At 46.7% G+C, this 16,961-nt stretch overlaps 1 protein-coding gene across 1 annotated transcript in view; it reads right to left on the reverse strand.

Moving 5' to 3' along the window:
• Positions 1–822: 822 nt before the first annotated feature.
• Positions 823–16,961, reverse strand: part of cpz (carboxypeptidase Z) — a 64,411-nt gene continuing 48,272 nt past the window's right edge. The window contains exons 6-11 of the mRNA XM_038792141.1: positions 16,359–16,520; positions 8,170–8,328; positions 7,948–8,083; positions 6,487–6,626; positions 1,633–1,732; positions 823–1,531 (exon numbers count right to left, since the gene is read on the reverse strand). Coding sequence (XP_038648069.1) covers positions 1,185–1,531; positions 1,633–1,732; positions 6,487–6,626; positions 7,948–8,083; positions 8,170–8,328; positions 16,359–16,520 — 1,044 coding nt within the window. The 3' untranslated portion in view covers positions 823–1,184. The remainder of the gene's footprint in view (positions 1,532–1,632; positions 1,733–6,486; positions 6,627–7,947; positions 8,084–8,169; positions 8,329–16,358; positions 16,521–16,961) is intronic.

Raw genomic sequence — 16,961 nt, forward strand, 5'->3', positions numbered from 1 at the left:
GGAAGTTTTTTTGCACAGAAGGTAGTGGGTGCCTGGAACTTGCTGCTGGAGGAGGTGGTGGAAGCAGTGATGTTTAAGGGGCATCTTGACAAATACATGAATAGGATTTGAATGGAGGGATACGGACCCCAGAAATGTAAAAGCTTTTAGTTTAGATCGGCCGCATGGCTGGTGCAGGCTTGGAGGGCTGAAGGGCCTGTTCATGTGCTGTACTTTTCTTTATTCTTTGTCGATGCCGGGTGGTGTGTCAACCTTTTTTCCTTTTTATTGACTTGGTAGTGGTTTGATACAACTGAGTAGCTTACCAGGCCATTTCAGAGGGTATTTAAGAGTCAACCACATTTCTGTGGATCTAGAGTCACATGTAGGCCAGGCCAGGCGAAGACTGCAGATTTCCTTCCCCAAAGGATATTAGTGAACCAGTTGTTTTTTTTTATGACAATGGACAATGGTTTCATTCCATTAATTCCAGATATTTATTGGATTCAATTTCCTCCATCTGCAGTGGCAGGGTTCAAATCCGGGTCCCCTGACTATTACCCTGGGTCTGTGGATCACCAGTCGAGTGACAATAACACTATGCCTTATATTAAATCATGGAAGATATTTACCTATAGCTGGTAAACAAAATCTTCAACCCATTAGAATCTGTTGTTTTGGAATCTGTATTTATTCTTTGTAAGGGTTGAAACTATTTTAATTCCACTAATGTCCTAATCACCTATAACAAGATGACCAAAATTACAAAATTATGGAGTTATCCCATCCAGATTATTTGTTTGAGTAACAACCTGGTTCAAAGATGACATGTAGGTTAAATAGTTAGATGGAAAATAGTCTTTTAATTGAAAGTCAGATACAGAATTATGTTTTCCAAATCCTCCTCGTTAGAAAAAAGCTACCTATGCCATAAAATGCAGTAACACTTAGATTCAGAAAACAATGCACATGATTTAATGTTCATTTTATAATACTGTGAGGCCCTCTTGTGTTGAGGGCTTGGAATTATATTTGGCTCCTTCAGGGCTAAAAGATTAACAGAGCATGTTTTCAAAATATATTGTTTCCCCATATCATAGATGATGTGGTTAAGGTTACTGTAATTAACTAAAGTAAGAATCACAGAGAGTACAATGCATCAATGCTCATGTATCCTCCATTTAGTACAATACCTACAAAGGCAATTAATTGTTGCTCAGAAGCCAGTCTGGTGAATTTGTTCCCAAAGTGGCAAAGAAGGGCCACCACCAAGGCTTTTCGCTACGTGAAGATGAGTATTCATCATCTTCACCTTCATGTCCCTGCTCAGTCCTCTCCAGATGATCTATCAGATCTAATTCATCCATTCCATCTTCAAAAGTTTCAAAATAAATGTCGGGCTCTAGGCGACGCAGAACAAAGTCCACACGACCAGCTCCCTCCATCTTTGCTGGTAAATATATTCTCTTCAAAACGCGTGTGTGCCCTCGAGCATATGCGCTTACGAAATGTGTACCTGGAGGCAGGAGTCTCCAATACTCTCCATTAGTGACTACGGTCAAAAAGGGAAAACAAAGTTATATTCATAAAGCAGAAAGCATAAACATGTTCTCAGAGCATATTTTTTTTTGCAGAAATAATAAACACATTTACCTGTAAGGATATTATGTCGGATTCCTCTAATTTTAATCTGAGCTCCTTTAATTCCTCTTCCTGTCTCATCCTTTACAATTCCTTTTATTCCTCGATGCACCTACAAGACCAGCACAACATTGTGAGTTAGTTCCAGTTCTGACTGAGTAACAATGTGCCCATAGCAGTAGAAGTTCATGGGGGCGAATTTCAATGGGTACCCACCTATTTCACCTTAATAAAATAAGTTCAAGACCCTGGAAGTCTAATCTCATTTCACACAAGAATGCGCCGGATGCCATTTTAGGTGGCCTCCTCTGACACATTCAGGAATCGGAGAATTGGGGGGGAAGTACAGTAGCATTGTGGATAGCACAATTGCTTCACAGCTCCAGGGTCCCAGGTTCGATTCCGGCTTGGGTCACTGTCTGTGCGGAGTCTGCACATCCTCCCCGTGTGTGCGTAGGTTTCCTCCAGGTGCTCCGGTTTCCTCCCACAGTCCAAAGATGTGCAGGTTAGGTGGATTGACCATGATAAATTGCCCTTAGTGTCCAAAATTGTCCTTGGTGTTGGGTGGGGTTACTGGGTTATGGGGATAGGGTGGAGGTGTTGACATAGAGTAGGGTGCTCTTTCCAAGAGCCGGTGCAGACTCGATGGGGCGAATGGCCTCCTTCTGCACTGTAAATTCTATGATCTATGATAAAGCAACTATTTAATACATACATATAAAGGCCTCGCACTTGTTTAAGAAGCTGAATGCTACTTTCGACATCTCTAGCTCCTATTTAGAGGGATGCTCTCAGGTAAATCACCTTTTTGTTCATGCTGATTGTTTTTGTGTAGCTTTTGCTTACTTTGTTGAGTTGCCTGCTGCAGTTGACATTAAACTTTCTAATGGTTATCTGCTGAGTCTGCACTAGAATTTTAACAAAGGGCTTCTCACAAACTTCGCATTCTGGATTTGGTGTTTGGAAGAGGAGAAGGCAAGAGGCTGGAGACCAGCTACCACAGAAAGACAAAGCGGAGGAACAAAGATTGCAGGAGGCCATATCCTGTGGCAGGATACAGGGCAAAAGCTTCACTATGCAGTTCAGTGAGGAGCAGCATGTGGAAGCACAGCTTTATCATGGAGACTGTCCTGCAACTATATCACACATCTATGTAACCTGCCGTGGTACCAGCTGTGTCCCAGCACCAAACCATGTTGTCCTTGCCGAGCTCTGAAAGTTACCATGGCTTTGAACCTTGGGTCATTTCAAGCTGCAGTAGGTGACATGAGCAGAGTTTGTCAATTAGTAGTGCAAGCCTGTATCAAGCAACTGATCGATACAGACTTTGTCACGCCCAACAACTTTATCTCTTCCCTGTGGTGGTCACAAAGCAGGTAGGGCAGACTCTGGGATTCTCAAATGTTGCCCAGGTGCAGGACACCACCAATTGTATGCACATGTCCTATGTACTCTAGCATGGGCGACATTGTGGCACACTGTTTAAGGGGCAATTAAGGGGCAATTTAGTGTGGCCAATTCACCTATCCTGCACATCTTTGGGTTGCGGAGGTGGGACCCATGCCATCATGGGGAGAACATGCAAACTCCACACAGACAGTGACCTGGGGCCGGGATTGAACCGAGGTCCTCAGCGCCATGAGGCAGCAGTGCTAACCACTGTGCCACCCGCCCTGGAGGTCATTGATTGGTGGTGGCCAAAAAAGGAATGGAATTACATGGAAATCCTGGATTTTCATCACTGTCTGAGAATCACATTGGAAGATCCAGAGCAATTCTTCACAAAAACCAAAGTGTAAAGGCTCCGGTGCAAAATAAAAAAGCTGAGAGCACGGTGGCAAAAGCACTTCTAATTTAAATGGGAAGAATATCCAAAATATCCATCACTCATATTGAAATGGACAACTAAAATTAATTTGTTGCATTGGTGGATCTAGAAATTTCATGAAGGTTGACTTGATGGCCTGAAAGCACAAGAAGATCTATGGCAACTCCCAGGAATTTTGACGTTTGATGCTTTTTTCTTGCATTTTCCAGTGGGTTTGGGACATAGTGGCTCGTATCTTGCTGGAACAATAACAGTGAAGCTGTTAGTGCTTCCCCAGTGTTACACAGTAAATCTGACAAAATTCCAAAACTGGCATCCAGGCATGTGCATTTCAACATGGAAATCTAGACATAGCTGTCAAGCACCTCCCTCAGGCGACCCTCACTGGTAGACTCTGCACTGAATAACTGTGTGAATTTGGGATAACTACATTTCAATCCCACACTAACAACAGCTAAGGAAACTCGGGTTGGTATATGTAGGCGTACGTGTGTAATGGTGGAATCATTTATTATTGCTGCTGAAAAACCTCTTGAGTCTTGAAAAACTAACTTGCAAGGTATGGAGTTTAATTGCTTCGTAAGAAAATTAATGTTGGGAGATTTTTAAGAAATTACTACAAATACATTATTTTTATATCTGCCTATTTTATTTATCTCTTAATTGCATCTGTATCTCTCGATTTTATTTTAATTCATTACGATGATTTAAACATAATTTATATTTTCTGTTTTTACTTCCTGGTTTAGACTCTGCATTCTTTAGTGAGGATCCTTCAATTTGAATCGTTTAAGACTGGCCGGAATTCTCCCATCTGGGACTAAGTCCCTTGGCGTGGACAGGGATGGGGATGGAGAATGTTTCCCCTGGGGAGGCCAACAGGGATCCATGCCATATCTTCCGGCCCTGACCTCATTAATTATGCATCAGCGGTTTAGCGCCATACTGCATGGTGGGGCTGGATTGAAGACTTGCGACCCACCATCATGTCTGGGTGAGATATTGAAAAGGTGCCAAACCCAACATCATTGACCCACCACTGAATGAAGAGGATGGACCTCCTTAAAAAGATGGATCTCCAGGAACGCTCTGAGGCTGGAAGATGAACCTTCTCGACAACACTGAAGCTGGATGATCCACCTGATAGATACTCCCCCCCACGCACTGCTATGGTATTCCAGGATTAGGGTTAGGTGACCTCCACCCCGACTCGGGAGGCAGCTCCAGGCACTCTTCAGGTAAGTCCTGACTTCTGCATGCCATGTTGTTCCTGACATGTTCGGGGCTGGTGCGTTTTCCTGCTGGCGTTGCGGTGAATCAGGCGCAGATGGAAGATTCCGGTCAGGCCCTCATCTGCATCCCTTTAGTGAGATGCAAGTCAGTTACATTTCCGCCACCAGTGGGTTTCCCAATCTGCCATGGCGGGCATCAGTGGAAGATCCCGTGGGAAATTACGCGGGCGTAAAACCAATTTTTGAGCCTCCTGCCAAATTGTACCCCCTCTGAACTCTATTGAACCTGCCAGCAGGGGCATGGGATAATTCTGCCCCTTCTGTAATTTGTCATATTCACAGATTTCAGACATCTCGTGCAGAGGGCATCAAACTGAAACACATCGCCAACAACTGAAAGTCTTTGCTGAAAAGTCCCTGAAAAATCTGTGGGTAACTGTTTACGAGGTGAAAGGCAAAACCTTCACCGCTGAGAGGAACATCTGGCCAGTGTGGTTCAATTTGGAGCCAAAACTGATTTATTTTGGAAGGTTATGTTTCCTGCACACACTTTAAAATATCTTAATCTTCCAATAACTTTGACATTCATCAAATGCTCCTCACTTTTTTGCAGCTTGTAAAATGTCATTGAGTACCAAGTGATTATGAGCTAGTACAGCTGGCAACAACCCAGTTGACTTCCTAAATGCTGATTGAGATCCTACTGACATTATTCAATCTCAATTTGTGTGTCAAAAATGCTCCATCAGTCTAATGGTTGTCATGTGTATTGATAGTTCCAGGCAGGAACGAGGCAGTGAGAAAACGTCACCTTAGGGACATTACTGCCCTATTGCCATCAAGCAGAAAACCTCAGAACCTACGTACAGTTTCACCGACCTCAAATATTTATTTCCCCGATTCCTTAAGAATTTTTAGGAATATTAGTAAGGACCTGGCACTTTGTCCCCCAATCCCTTAACTACCTTCTCTGAAATTTTCCTTCAATTTATTATACCTCAAGCCATCTTAAAGCAATTGTAGATTTACCACTTCTCCAATTTCTTCACTTTTATAAATGCACAACCATCATGGGATTTCCAGGTAGTGTAATTATTTTTGTTTTAAATTAAAATATGGAGCATCAATATTGCTATGCTGTCAGGTCTGCCACTTTAAATAACATGTAAACACAGGGAACTGTTTTCTAGAAACTTGCTGTTCCCAGGTTCCCAGCAGACGCTTGGCAAAAAGATTTACTTGGGAACAAGTAATCGGTTTCCTGGTCACGTTCGCCACTTCACCTAACATAAAGGCAAAGTGAAGCGAAGGCAAACTAGCCGGTTCAAAGGAAAATTTTTGGCCCAGTTACATTGTGGTGAATGTAACATAGTAATTCACACTGTATCTTTGTAAGCACAGTAGCGTTATCCGATCACTAGGGGGAGTGGCTCTGGGAATGCTCAGGAGTTTGTACAGGGCTCCACCCTTGGCTCCGCCCATGACTCCTCCCCCTTGTGCTGCTGTATAAATACCCTTGTCCAGAGTCAGCCTGCAGTTCACCGAGAGTTCATCAACGGGTAACAGGCTGGCTCTGTAGTAAGTAGATTAAAGCCTATATTCATATCGGAAAACACGTGTCTGGTGAATTGATGGTTCCATAATAGATATTTTAAGAATAAGTACACTCATGAGGTTTGATATATAAAATTTTCAAGTAAGAAAACAAAGCAAATTAGAAGTTGTGATGTTGATTTTTTTAAAGTGTGGTTTTAGTCAGGATTCTTAATTGATACTTGATTCACTGATTAAATTCCAAAAAAATACCATTTCAATGTATGTCAAAAGGGCTTCCTTATTTTCTTGCCAGGCTGGATATAGTTCATCTTTGGGCGGATATTTGTCACAGCCAAGTTCCAATGTTATCTCAAAAGAGTTTGTGTGCAGATAACTAAAATCTTGCATCCCTGGAATTACAAAATAGATGTTGCAGTAATTTAAATGTGCACTGACATATGCAAAAGCTGAAATGTTTCATAAGACTCCTATGACATTTTCACAGTGATCCAGTACAAAAGATGGGAAGGAGCAATCGATTATGTTACTGGCACAAACTAATTGAGGGATATGATGAGAAGGAGGGTGGATGGGGCATCAGCAGGTGGGAAATGCATTAATAATAATAATAACAATGATGATAATAATAATAATTAGAGGCAACAGGTTAAGTTAGAAAATATCCCAGAGCGAATTTCCATCCCATCCCTTCCCAGAAAAGCCATAAACATTTAGGAAACACACTGAAGATTCAGGGAGGAGGAAAAGTGTTTCATTGCAGCTTGTTGAGAACAGGAAAGTTCATTTGAATGTTCATCCAGTAATATCGATGAAATAGAAAGAGGGGAAGGCGGCACGGTGGCCTAGTGGTTAGCACTGCTGCCTACGGCGCTGAGGACCCAAGTCCGATCCCTGCCCCGGGTCACTGTCCGTGGGGAGTTGGCACATTCTCCCCGTGTCTGTGTAGGTTTCACCCCCACATACCAATTATGTGCAGGGTAGGTGGATTGGCCACACTAAATTGCCCCTTAATTGGAAAAAATAATTGGCTCCGCTAAATTTATATTAAAAAATAGAAAAAGGGAGAGAGGAGTCCTGTGATGGAAATGCTTTGGAGGGATAACACTTTAATGGCGAAGTAGTTGTACTGAGGGATACAAGGGCCATTTGAAGAGACTCCCAAGAAATGAGAAAAGTATTCAAGTCTTGGTTAGATTTTCCGGTTGCGCTCTCCTGACGTCTGTGGACCTTTAAATGATCCGTCAAATTTTCCGTCCTGCCCGCGACGATTCCCGCAGTGGGTGAGACCGGAAAATGTAACCCAATCGGATTTAAAGAAGTTTGAAAGAGGAGAAGCAGCATTTGGCTTGAAAGGGAAGCTTTTTTGGAGACAACGCTGAAAGAAATGGGAGAAGACTTTTGACACAACTTCACGATTGGATACCTCCTGCCAAGCATGGCTCAAGTTGTTTGCCCCAAATTAAGGAATACAGGTAAGGATTTCTTTCAGAATGAGATGCGCTGCTCAAAGTGAAGCCAATAGAATTGAGAACTGAGAAAAATTGCCAAAAATATGGCAAGTCAAATTGTAATCACAGAGAAGTTTTAATTCAAAGATCACAGCAGTAATCGGTGCTCACATTGTTTACTGCACAACTGCATTAATTAATATATAAATGCACTTAAACGTTATTCATCCACATTTTGCAGAAGCTTAAGAAATTGAACTACCTCCAGCAAAACTGTACCACTCTGCTCCATTTATAATGCCTCCTTTATTAGCAAAGTTCCCTCCACATCGTTCATCTGTTGTGTCTGACATAATGGGATGTGCATCGGAATACGTCTTAGCCAACATCTTGAACATCTAGAATCATAAATGCGACAATGAATCAGATTTCATGTTGATTTACTTTCTCATAAGGAACATTTCGCATGTCATTCATCATATACCTGATCATCCGGAGTGGGCGAATTAAACTTGTCTTCTTCTGGCAGTCTCGATAAGTCAAAAGGATAACTCGCTACTAAATCTCCACCATGCAAACTTCCAGAAAGAACGAAAGGTATTTTCTTCATCCATTTTATCACTCCCCTCGTCTCAGGTGCTACCTAAAGGTATCAGAAAGGAAGTAGTACTTGTTGAAACATAATAGATAATCCAGTGTGGAATTTATTTACATTTCATTTATCTTTATTTGATGTAATTCATGTTGCATAAGTTATATTTTGCCAGAAGTCAAAAACATGAACTATTATTACGGAATCATAGCAGGACAGGTCAATTAACACCAAATCTGTGGCAGGTCTTTCACCGAGCTTTCTATCTCGACTCACTCTCTTGCCCCTTCCCCTATCACTGTTTTATTTTTTATCCTTTAAGAATCCAATTCCTTTTGAAGGTTACTGCTGAACCTGTAGCCACCAGTTTATCAAGTAGTGCATTACAATCCTAACCCCTCATTGCATAGATGATTTTTCTCATGTTGCCAGTTAGCTTACGAAATTTACTTTCTATTATCTAAATGGGAAAAGACTTAGAAAATCATGCTAAGTGGCACAGTGGTTAGCACTGATGCCTCACAGCTCCAGAGACCTGGGTTCAATTCCTGCCTCAGGTGACTGTGTGGAGATTGCACGTTCTCCCCGTGCCTGTGTGGGTTTCCTCCTGGTGCTCCCACAGTCCAAATATGTGCAAGTTAGATGGATTGACCATGCTAAATTACCCCTCAGTGTCCAAAAGGTTATTTGGGGTCACTGGGTTACTAGGATAGGGTGGAAATGTGTGCTTAGGTAGGGTGTTCTTTCCCAGGGAGGGTGGAGATCCGATGGGCCGAATAATAGTAATAATCACCTTTTATTGTCACAAGTATGAAGTTACTGTGAAAAGCCACTAGTCGCCACATTCCGGCACCTGTTCGGGTATTGAACCTGCATTGCTGGCCTTGTTCTGTATTACAAACCTGCTGTCTAGCCCACTGAGCTTAACCGGCCCCACCAGAATAGCTTCCTTCTGCACTGTAAATTCTATGATTCTATGAAATCAGAAGCACAAAGGGACTTAAGAGTCCTAGTTCAAGATTCTCTTAAGGTTAATGTGCAGGTTCAGTCGGCAGTTAGGAAGGCAAATGCAATATTAGCATTCATGTCGAGAGGGCTAGAATACAAGAGGAGGGATGTACTTCTGTGGCTATATAAGGCTCCGGTCAAACCCCATTTGGAGTATTGTGAGCAGTTTTGGGCCTTGTATCGAAGGAAGGATGTACTGGCCTTGGAAAGAGTCCAGAGGAGGTACACAAGAATGATCCCTGGAATAAGGAGCTTGTCGTATGAGGAATGGTTGAGGACTTTGGGTCTGTACTCATTAGAGTTTAGAAGGATGAGGGGGATCTTATTGAAACTTACAGGATACTGCGAGGCCTGGATAGAGTGGATGTGGAGAGAATGTTTCCACTATTAGGAAAAGCTACAACCCAAGGGCATAGCCTCAGACTGAATGGTCGTTCCTTTAAAACTGAAATAAGAAGGAATTTCTTCAGCCAGAGGGTGGTGAGTGCGTGGAACTCTTTGCCGCAGAAGGCTGTGGAAGCCAAATCACTGAGTGTCTTTAAGACAGAGATAGATATATTCTTGATTAATAATGGGATCAGGGGTCATGGGGAGAAAGCAGGAGAATTGGGATGAGAAAAATATCAGCCATGATTAAATGGCGGAGCAGTCTCGATGGGCCGAGTGGCCTAATTCTGCTCCTATGTCTTATGTTCTTATGTCTACAACCTTTGCTTCCTGACCCTTCAGCCATTGGGAACAATTTCTTATTAGCTACGAATAATTGGCAAGAGTTTGGATTTTGCATAGCTAATAACAATGAGGTTATCAGAGCTCATTGCTGTTTTGGAGTAAATCAGACATTAACCTCCTGCATCTGTACATGGATAATTGAACACAAAAATCTGGGAACTGCTGTCAGAAATCCCTGCATTGATTCAATGTAATGTTATGAGGTTGGGGTACTTCTCCACTAACTCCCCAGTAAAGATGCTGGAAAAAGTTAGATGTATTCAGAAGAAAGTGAATGGAATTTTATCAATGTGGAGTCTTATTCCTTCAGAAGTTAATTTGACTTAATTGTCTGGCTTCATTATCGCTCTCTTTCTTAATCCCATCTATCTTTACCAATCTTTATTTCACTTCCCGTACATTAAATTCATCTCCACAATACCTCGATGCTGCAAGTGCTATTTTGACACCAAAATGGTGCCTGTGACATGCATACACACCTTTGGTGTTAAACGCGTTGACACCATTTTGGTGAGGTTAAGAGCACATGCACTCGGAACATTCGACAGATCTAGGGCAGGCAGATTGTGATTCCGATAAATATATAACAATTATTTGTTGCTGGTCCTTCCAATTTGAATCTCAGCTTTCCAGCCAGTGCCACCTCTTAAATTTGCATAGCTAAATATGTGTTTAGCAGCAGGGAGGCCTCCCACTCCAGCCGCACACCACCCCCAACCCCTGTGCTATTTAAAGGGATCATGAACAACTTTCAGGTTTAGCTATTGCTTGAATTCTGCTGAAGGTTGCTGCAGTTGTAGATGTGCTTGGTGGTTTTTCTCTTGCCGGAGAGAAGGAGGCAGAGTGAGAATGTGCACCTCAACAAGATTGCAGATTTCCACAAGGAACCATTTACAGCATGTGTATCAGTTTGTGGGCACCGCCCATCAACATTGAGACCTACCACACTTTCTCAATGTCCAGCTGGTGTTTAATCATATACACGATATATATCATGCAGATCAATACCCAGTATCCTGGCAACAGTACCTTCACTCTGTGGCAATTAGTACACCATCTGCATTTCAGTCATCATGACAAATCAAATGATGACCATTGGACAACAAGTGCCACCCGCTGACTATTCAGCTCACAATTCTGGGGCGAAATTCTCCGCGGACCGACGTGACGCCCATTTCCGGCGGGAAAAAGCGGTGCGGATGATTCCGGCGTCCGGGCCTTCTTTTAAGCCGGTAATCTCCGTTCCCGAAAGGGCCAGCAGCGGACTGACGCGATACACGTCAGTTTCACCCGCTGCGGAAGTGGCGAGTCCCGGCGTTTGTGTGGTGGGGAGAGAGAGACCCGGCGTTTGGGGGGGGGGGGGGGGGGGAGGAGGAAGAGAGACCCGGCGTTTGGGGGGGGGGGAGGGAGGAGGAAGAGAGACCCGGCGTTTGGGGGGGGGGGGGGGAGGAAGAGGGACCCGGCGTTTGGGGGGGGGGGGGGAGGAGGAAGAGAGACCCAGCATTTGGGGGGGGGGGGAAGAGAGACCCAGCGTTGGGGGGGGGGGGGGGGGAGGAGGAAGAGAGACCCAGCGTTGGGGGGGGGGGGGAGGAGGAAGAGAGACCCAGCATTTGGGGGGGGGGGGGGGAAGAGAGACCCAGCGTTGGGGGGGGGGGGGAGGAGGAGGACAAGAGACCCGGCGTTGGGGGGGGGGGGAGGAGGAAGAGAGACCCGGCGTTTGGGGGGGGGGGGGGGGAGGAAGAGAGACCCGGCGTTTGGGGGGGGGGGGGAGGAGGAAGAGAGACCCGGCATTTTGGGGGGGGGGGGAGGAAGAGAGACCCGGCGTTGGGGGGGGGGAGGAGGAAGAGAGACTCGGCGTTTGGGGGGGGGGGGGGAGAGGAGAAGAGAGAGACCCGGCGTTTGTGGGGGGGGGGTTGCGGAGTTGAGAGGGGGAGAGGGAGGGAGAGTGGGAGAGGGAGGGAGGGAGAGGGGGAGAGGGAGGGAGGGAGGGAGGGAGAGGGGGAGAGGGAGGGAGGGAGGGAGAGGGAAGGAGGGAGGGAGGGAGGGGGCGGTTGCGGCGTTGAGAGGAGAGGAGGGGAGAGGGGGGTTACCTGCGTTGAGAGAAGAGGGGGGGAGGGGGTTACGGCGTTGAGTTGAGAGGAGAGGAGAGGGGGGTTACGGCGTTGTGTTGAGTGGAGAGGAGGGGGGGTTGCGGCGTTGAGTTGAGAGGGAGGGAGGGAGGGGGTTGCGGCGTTGAGTTGAGAGGAGAGGAGGGGGGGGGTTACCTGCGTTGAGAGGAGAGGGGGGGTGGGTACCGGCATTGAGAGAGGGGTGGGGCGGCATTGGAGGGGCGGTGAGGGGGGGTTGGGGTAGGGGGCAGCGGCGTGCAGGGGGGGGGGGGGGACGGATGGCTGGGGCCAACGCACCGTCGCCCCCTCTGCACGCCGCTGCCCCCTACCCCAACCCCCCCCACCACCCCTACCCCCTCCAACGCCCCTACCCCCCTCACTACCACTACCCCCTCACCACCCCTACCCACTCCAATGCCCCTACCCTCCTCCCCACCACCCCTACCCACCACCCCTACCCCCTCCCCACCACCCCTACCCCCCTCCAACACCGCCCCCCCCTCTCTCAACGCCGGTACCCCCCCTCTCTCAACGCCGCAACCCCCCCCTCAACGCCGGTACCCCCCCCTCTCTCAACGCCGCAACCCCCCCCCCAACGCCGCAACCCCCCCTCCAACGCCGCAACCCCCCCAACGCCGCAACCCCCCCCCCCACGCCGCAACCCCCCCCCCCCCAACGCCGCAACCCCCCCCCAACGCCGCAAACCCGTCAACGCCGCAAACCCCCCCCCCCCGCACTCGCCCTCGGACACTGAACGGCGTCAACCATCATCAATGGTTGACGCCGTTTTAAAGCTACTCTGTTTTTCGCCGACGTGACCCATAGCCACGTCGGCGGGACTTCGGCCGGGCCGGAGATTTGGTGAAAGAAAAATATAATGAAATCCCGCCGGCACCAGCTGTTTTCAGAGGCTGCCGGCGGGATTTGCACAACGCCGGTTTTTGGCCGGTCGGAGAATAAAAAACCCGGCGGGAGTGGGGTTAACGCCGCTGCCGGCCGATTCTCCAACCCTGCGTGGGATCGGAGAATTTTGCCCCTGGTGTGCAATCTACAATACATATTACAAAAACCATGCTGTCACACACGAGCCGCCATTGGGATACTTCGACAACAGTTCCACCACCTGGATCAGCCGGGGGAGCCCTGCAGTACTTGACAGAATACGTGCCAAGATTCACATTTGTTGGATCTACGCTGCACAACTGTTCAGAGAGAGCACATTCCCCTAAATGAGCGGTACGAAAACTCACTGTAAGGGCAATACAGAACTCCATTCTCCTTCTTACATGTGTTCTTAATTATAAGTACTGATTTATAATACTGCTGAAAAAGAGACATTCATCTTAGATTCACCAGGCCAGCTATGCAAGATAAACAAACAGTAAATGGAACAACAATTTAAACTATATGAGAAGAGAGTACTGATTAGTTGACAAGCTGTTTTAATGAGTGCAAGATGAAAAGCTTTGATAGTATGTGTGGTATTTGCCACGCAACCTGCCATGTATTTCACGGCGGTGGAGGCAGTCTGCTATTGGCCGACGGCAGGATTTTCTGGTCCCGCCATTGTCAGTGCGATCTAACGGCCGCGCCCTGTAAATCTTGTGAGAGTCCTCTAACGGGATCTCGCGAGATGTCACAATCTGGATCAGGGGTCTAAATTTGCATATCATAGTGTGCAGTAAGGCATACTTGAATATGCACTCGCGGAATAAACTAAAGTGCGGGATCTGACCCCTCCACCCTGGAGATCCCGCGTGAGCGCCGGTTAGCACTGGGCTCCACAAATGTGAACCAGGAATACTGGCACTGGGGGGGGGGGACAGATTATTGGGGGCCATTGGGTGGTCAGGCTCTGGGTAGGGTGGTACCCTGGCAATCCGAATGCCATGTGGGCACTCTGGCAGTGCCAAGGTGCCTGGATGGCGCTTTCATAGAATCCCTACAACGCAGAAGGAGACCATTCGGCCTATCGAGCCTGCACCGACCTTTCGAAGGACCCACCACCTTAAACTCAATCCCCTGTCCTATTCCTGACCCCCACAAATACTCCATCCGAGGCCAGAATTGAACCCGGTCCTTGGAGTTGTGAGGCAGCAGTGCTAACCGCTGTGCCACAGTACCTCTGCACTGGGCTAGAGTCCTCGGCCCTTGAAAGGTGTGGGGGGCTTGATGGCCCCCTTAATAGATTAATTGTGGCATGGGGGTGTCCAGAAGCTGCGGTGGACGGTCTGAACATTGAGGTGCCATTTAAAAATGGCGGCCTGATCTCTTCCTGGAATTGGGACTGAGTGCAGACTTGACGGGACATTCCTCGCTGAGGCCCCATAATGAAGCAGAGTTCCAGTTGGTAGCAGGGCCGTTCTTGGCCCGGGAAACACCTGGCTAAATATGCTCAACATGGGACTCTGTTCATTTCCGTTAAACGGCTCCCATAATACATTAATCAGAGAGGACTGTCTTAATATCCACTCATGTATATAATGAGATGCAGACAGGCAATGGTTGACACACAGGATGACCAATGAACACACAACACAGAACAACCAATCACCAGACAGGACACCACCACTATAAAGCCCACAGGGCATTAAGACTGCCTCTCTCTCAGGACCCAGATACTGAGACAGTCAGAGTGCACAAGTTAGTGGGCACTACTGCCATGTTGTAGCTAGTAAGTCTGGTCAAGCCAGTAAGAGGTCATCAGTAGGATTAGTAGAGCTGTCAACCCACAGTGGAACATGTACAGCAGTCCATAGTTAAATAAAACAGTGTTGGATCATCTCCGGTGTCAGACGTTTGTTTCTAGCTTCCCTGCATCCAGTTGCAGTCAACGTCAAACCAACCTGCCTAACACATTAAGGACCTGAGATGGAAAGTTATGATTTGATCTTTGCTGCTTATGTGCTGAGCCCACCAGAAATGTGAAATCAGTAAAGATCTCTGCACTCTTTGTAAACAACAGAACTGTTATTGTACAAAAAATAAATAAAAGTCACCTACAATCAATGGAACTACGTGGTGAAACTCAACTATTGTATGTTATATATTGTTGTATTATCTGTAAATATCTGTGAAGCACTCAGAACTAATTAGCTACGAGCTAATGGTTAAGTGTTAGCCTTCCAGCGTCTTCATTCCATAGCTACACTTTGGACAAATGCAATGTCTAACAGGACCGGTTTAAACTGGCACAAGGCAGCATGGCTAGTGATAGATAAAGAGCTCTTGAGAGTGATTCAACAGCCGCATTGCCCCTGGCGCAGATCCAGGCAGTGACAGGCGAATTGCGCGAGAGCCCCAAGGCCGATCGCGAGTCACCCGACTCGTTCCTTCGCTAGACATCTCCCAGATCAGTAGGCTCATTTAAATACCCAGACGCTCCTTTCACTTGGCTCCCAGGAGTCAGCGGCCACACCTGCGAATCATCACCAGGGGGCTGTTTAGCACTGTTGCTTTTCACAAACGTGGACCAAGCGTAACGGCATATCGAGGAGGGGTGGGGGTGGGGGGAATCTTGCAGGTCATGAGAGACCCCCATGTGGTCGGGAACATGGCAGGGCGGTACCCTGGTACTCCCCATGGCACCTGGGCACTTCAGCACTGCCAGCCGAGCAGCCGATCAAAATGGTGTCCGGTCTGCAAGGAGATTGACTACAGTGTGGCCTCGGCGGGGAGAAACTCTGAGGTCCAAAACATGCCGATGAATAGTGGGGAAAATCTTGGCGCTGCAGCAGCTGAGAAACACCCCGCCTAAGGCACACAAAAGCGGAATTTGAAATGTTTCCGCTGACATGGTGGCACTGCTGCCTCACAGCGCCAGGGACCGATTTCGGTTCCGCCCTCAGGTGACTGACTGTGTGGAGTTTGCACATTCGTCCTGTGTCTGCGTGGGTTTCTTCCAGGTGCTCCGGTTTCCTCCCACAGTCCAAAGAGGTGAAGTAAATTGTCCCTCGGTGGGGTTACAGGGATAGGGTGGGAGATTGGGTCTCGGTTAGGGTGCTGTTTGAGAGGTTCGGTGCAGACTCGATGGGCCAAATGGCCTCCTTCTGCACTGTAGGGATTCTATGATTCTATCACACTCCCCATCTTTCCAAACTTAAAGTGCGATTATTCCCATCATTTGGGAACCAAAAGACAACAAGAATACAAACCAAAATTCAACATCACCATCAATGGAAAGTGATTTTAAAAAAAGAGTCTAATACAGAACAACATGTTAAAAGCTCGTACCTTACCATTCCAGTATGATCTTGGAATTGGGATGTGATCAACCTGGCCTCCTCTTTTTCTTCTTTCTTGATAAAATACTGTTGTCAGGTCTGGAAAATTTCTGTTCAAATCAATACTTTGACTATTTGATCGTCCAGTGGCCCATCCATTGTACCCAGGACCCTGCATCATTCAGAACATTAACAATATTAAACATTATTACAATGCATGCATTGCTCCTTGGAAAGTGAAAAACAAGGTTAAATTGTTACGTTATTCATTTATTTGTGTTAGCGCCACTGATTCTGCTGAGTGGCCTTCTTTCACTCCACCCCCGCCCAAGTCCGAGGGGACTTAATTGAGGCATACAAGATGATCAGAGGATTAGATAGGGTGGACATCGAGAGCCTTTTTCCTCGGATGGTGATGTCCAGCACGAGGGGACATAGCTTTAAATTGAGGGGAGATAGATATAGGACAGATGTCAGAGGTAGGTTCTTTACTCAGAGAGTAGTAAGGGCGTGGAATGCCCTGCCTGCAACAGTAGTGGACTCGCCAACACTAAACGCATTCAAATGGTCATTGGATAGGCATATGGACGATAAGGGAATAGTGTAGAGGGAC

The sequence above is a fragment of the Scyliorhinus canicula genome, chromosome 3, assembly GCF_902713615.1.
Source record: "Scyliorhinus canicula chromosome 3, sScyCan1.1, whole genome shotgun sequence".
Lineage (NCBI taxonomy): Eukaryota > Metazoa > Chordata > Chondrichthyes > Carcharhiniformes > Scyliorhinidae > Scyliorhinus > Scyliorhinus canicula.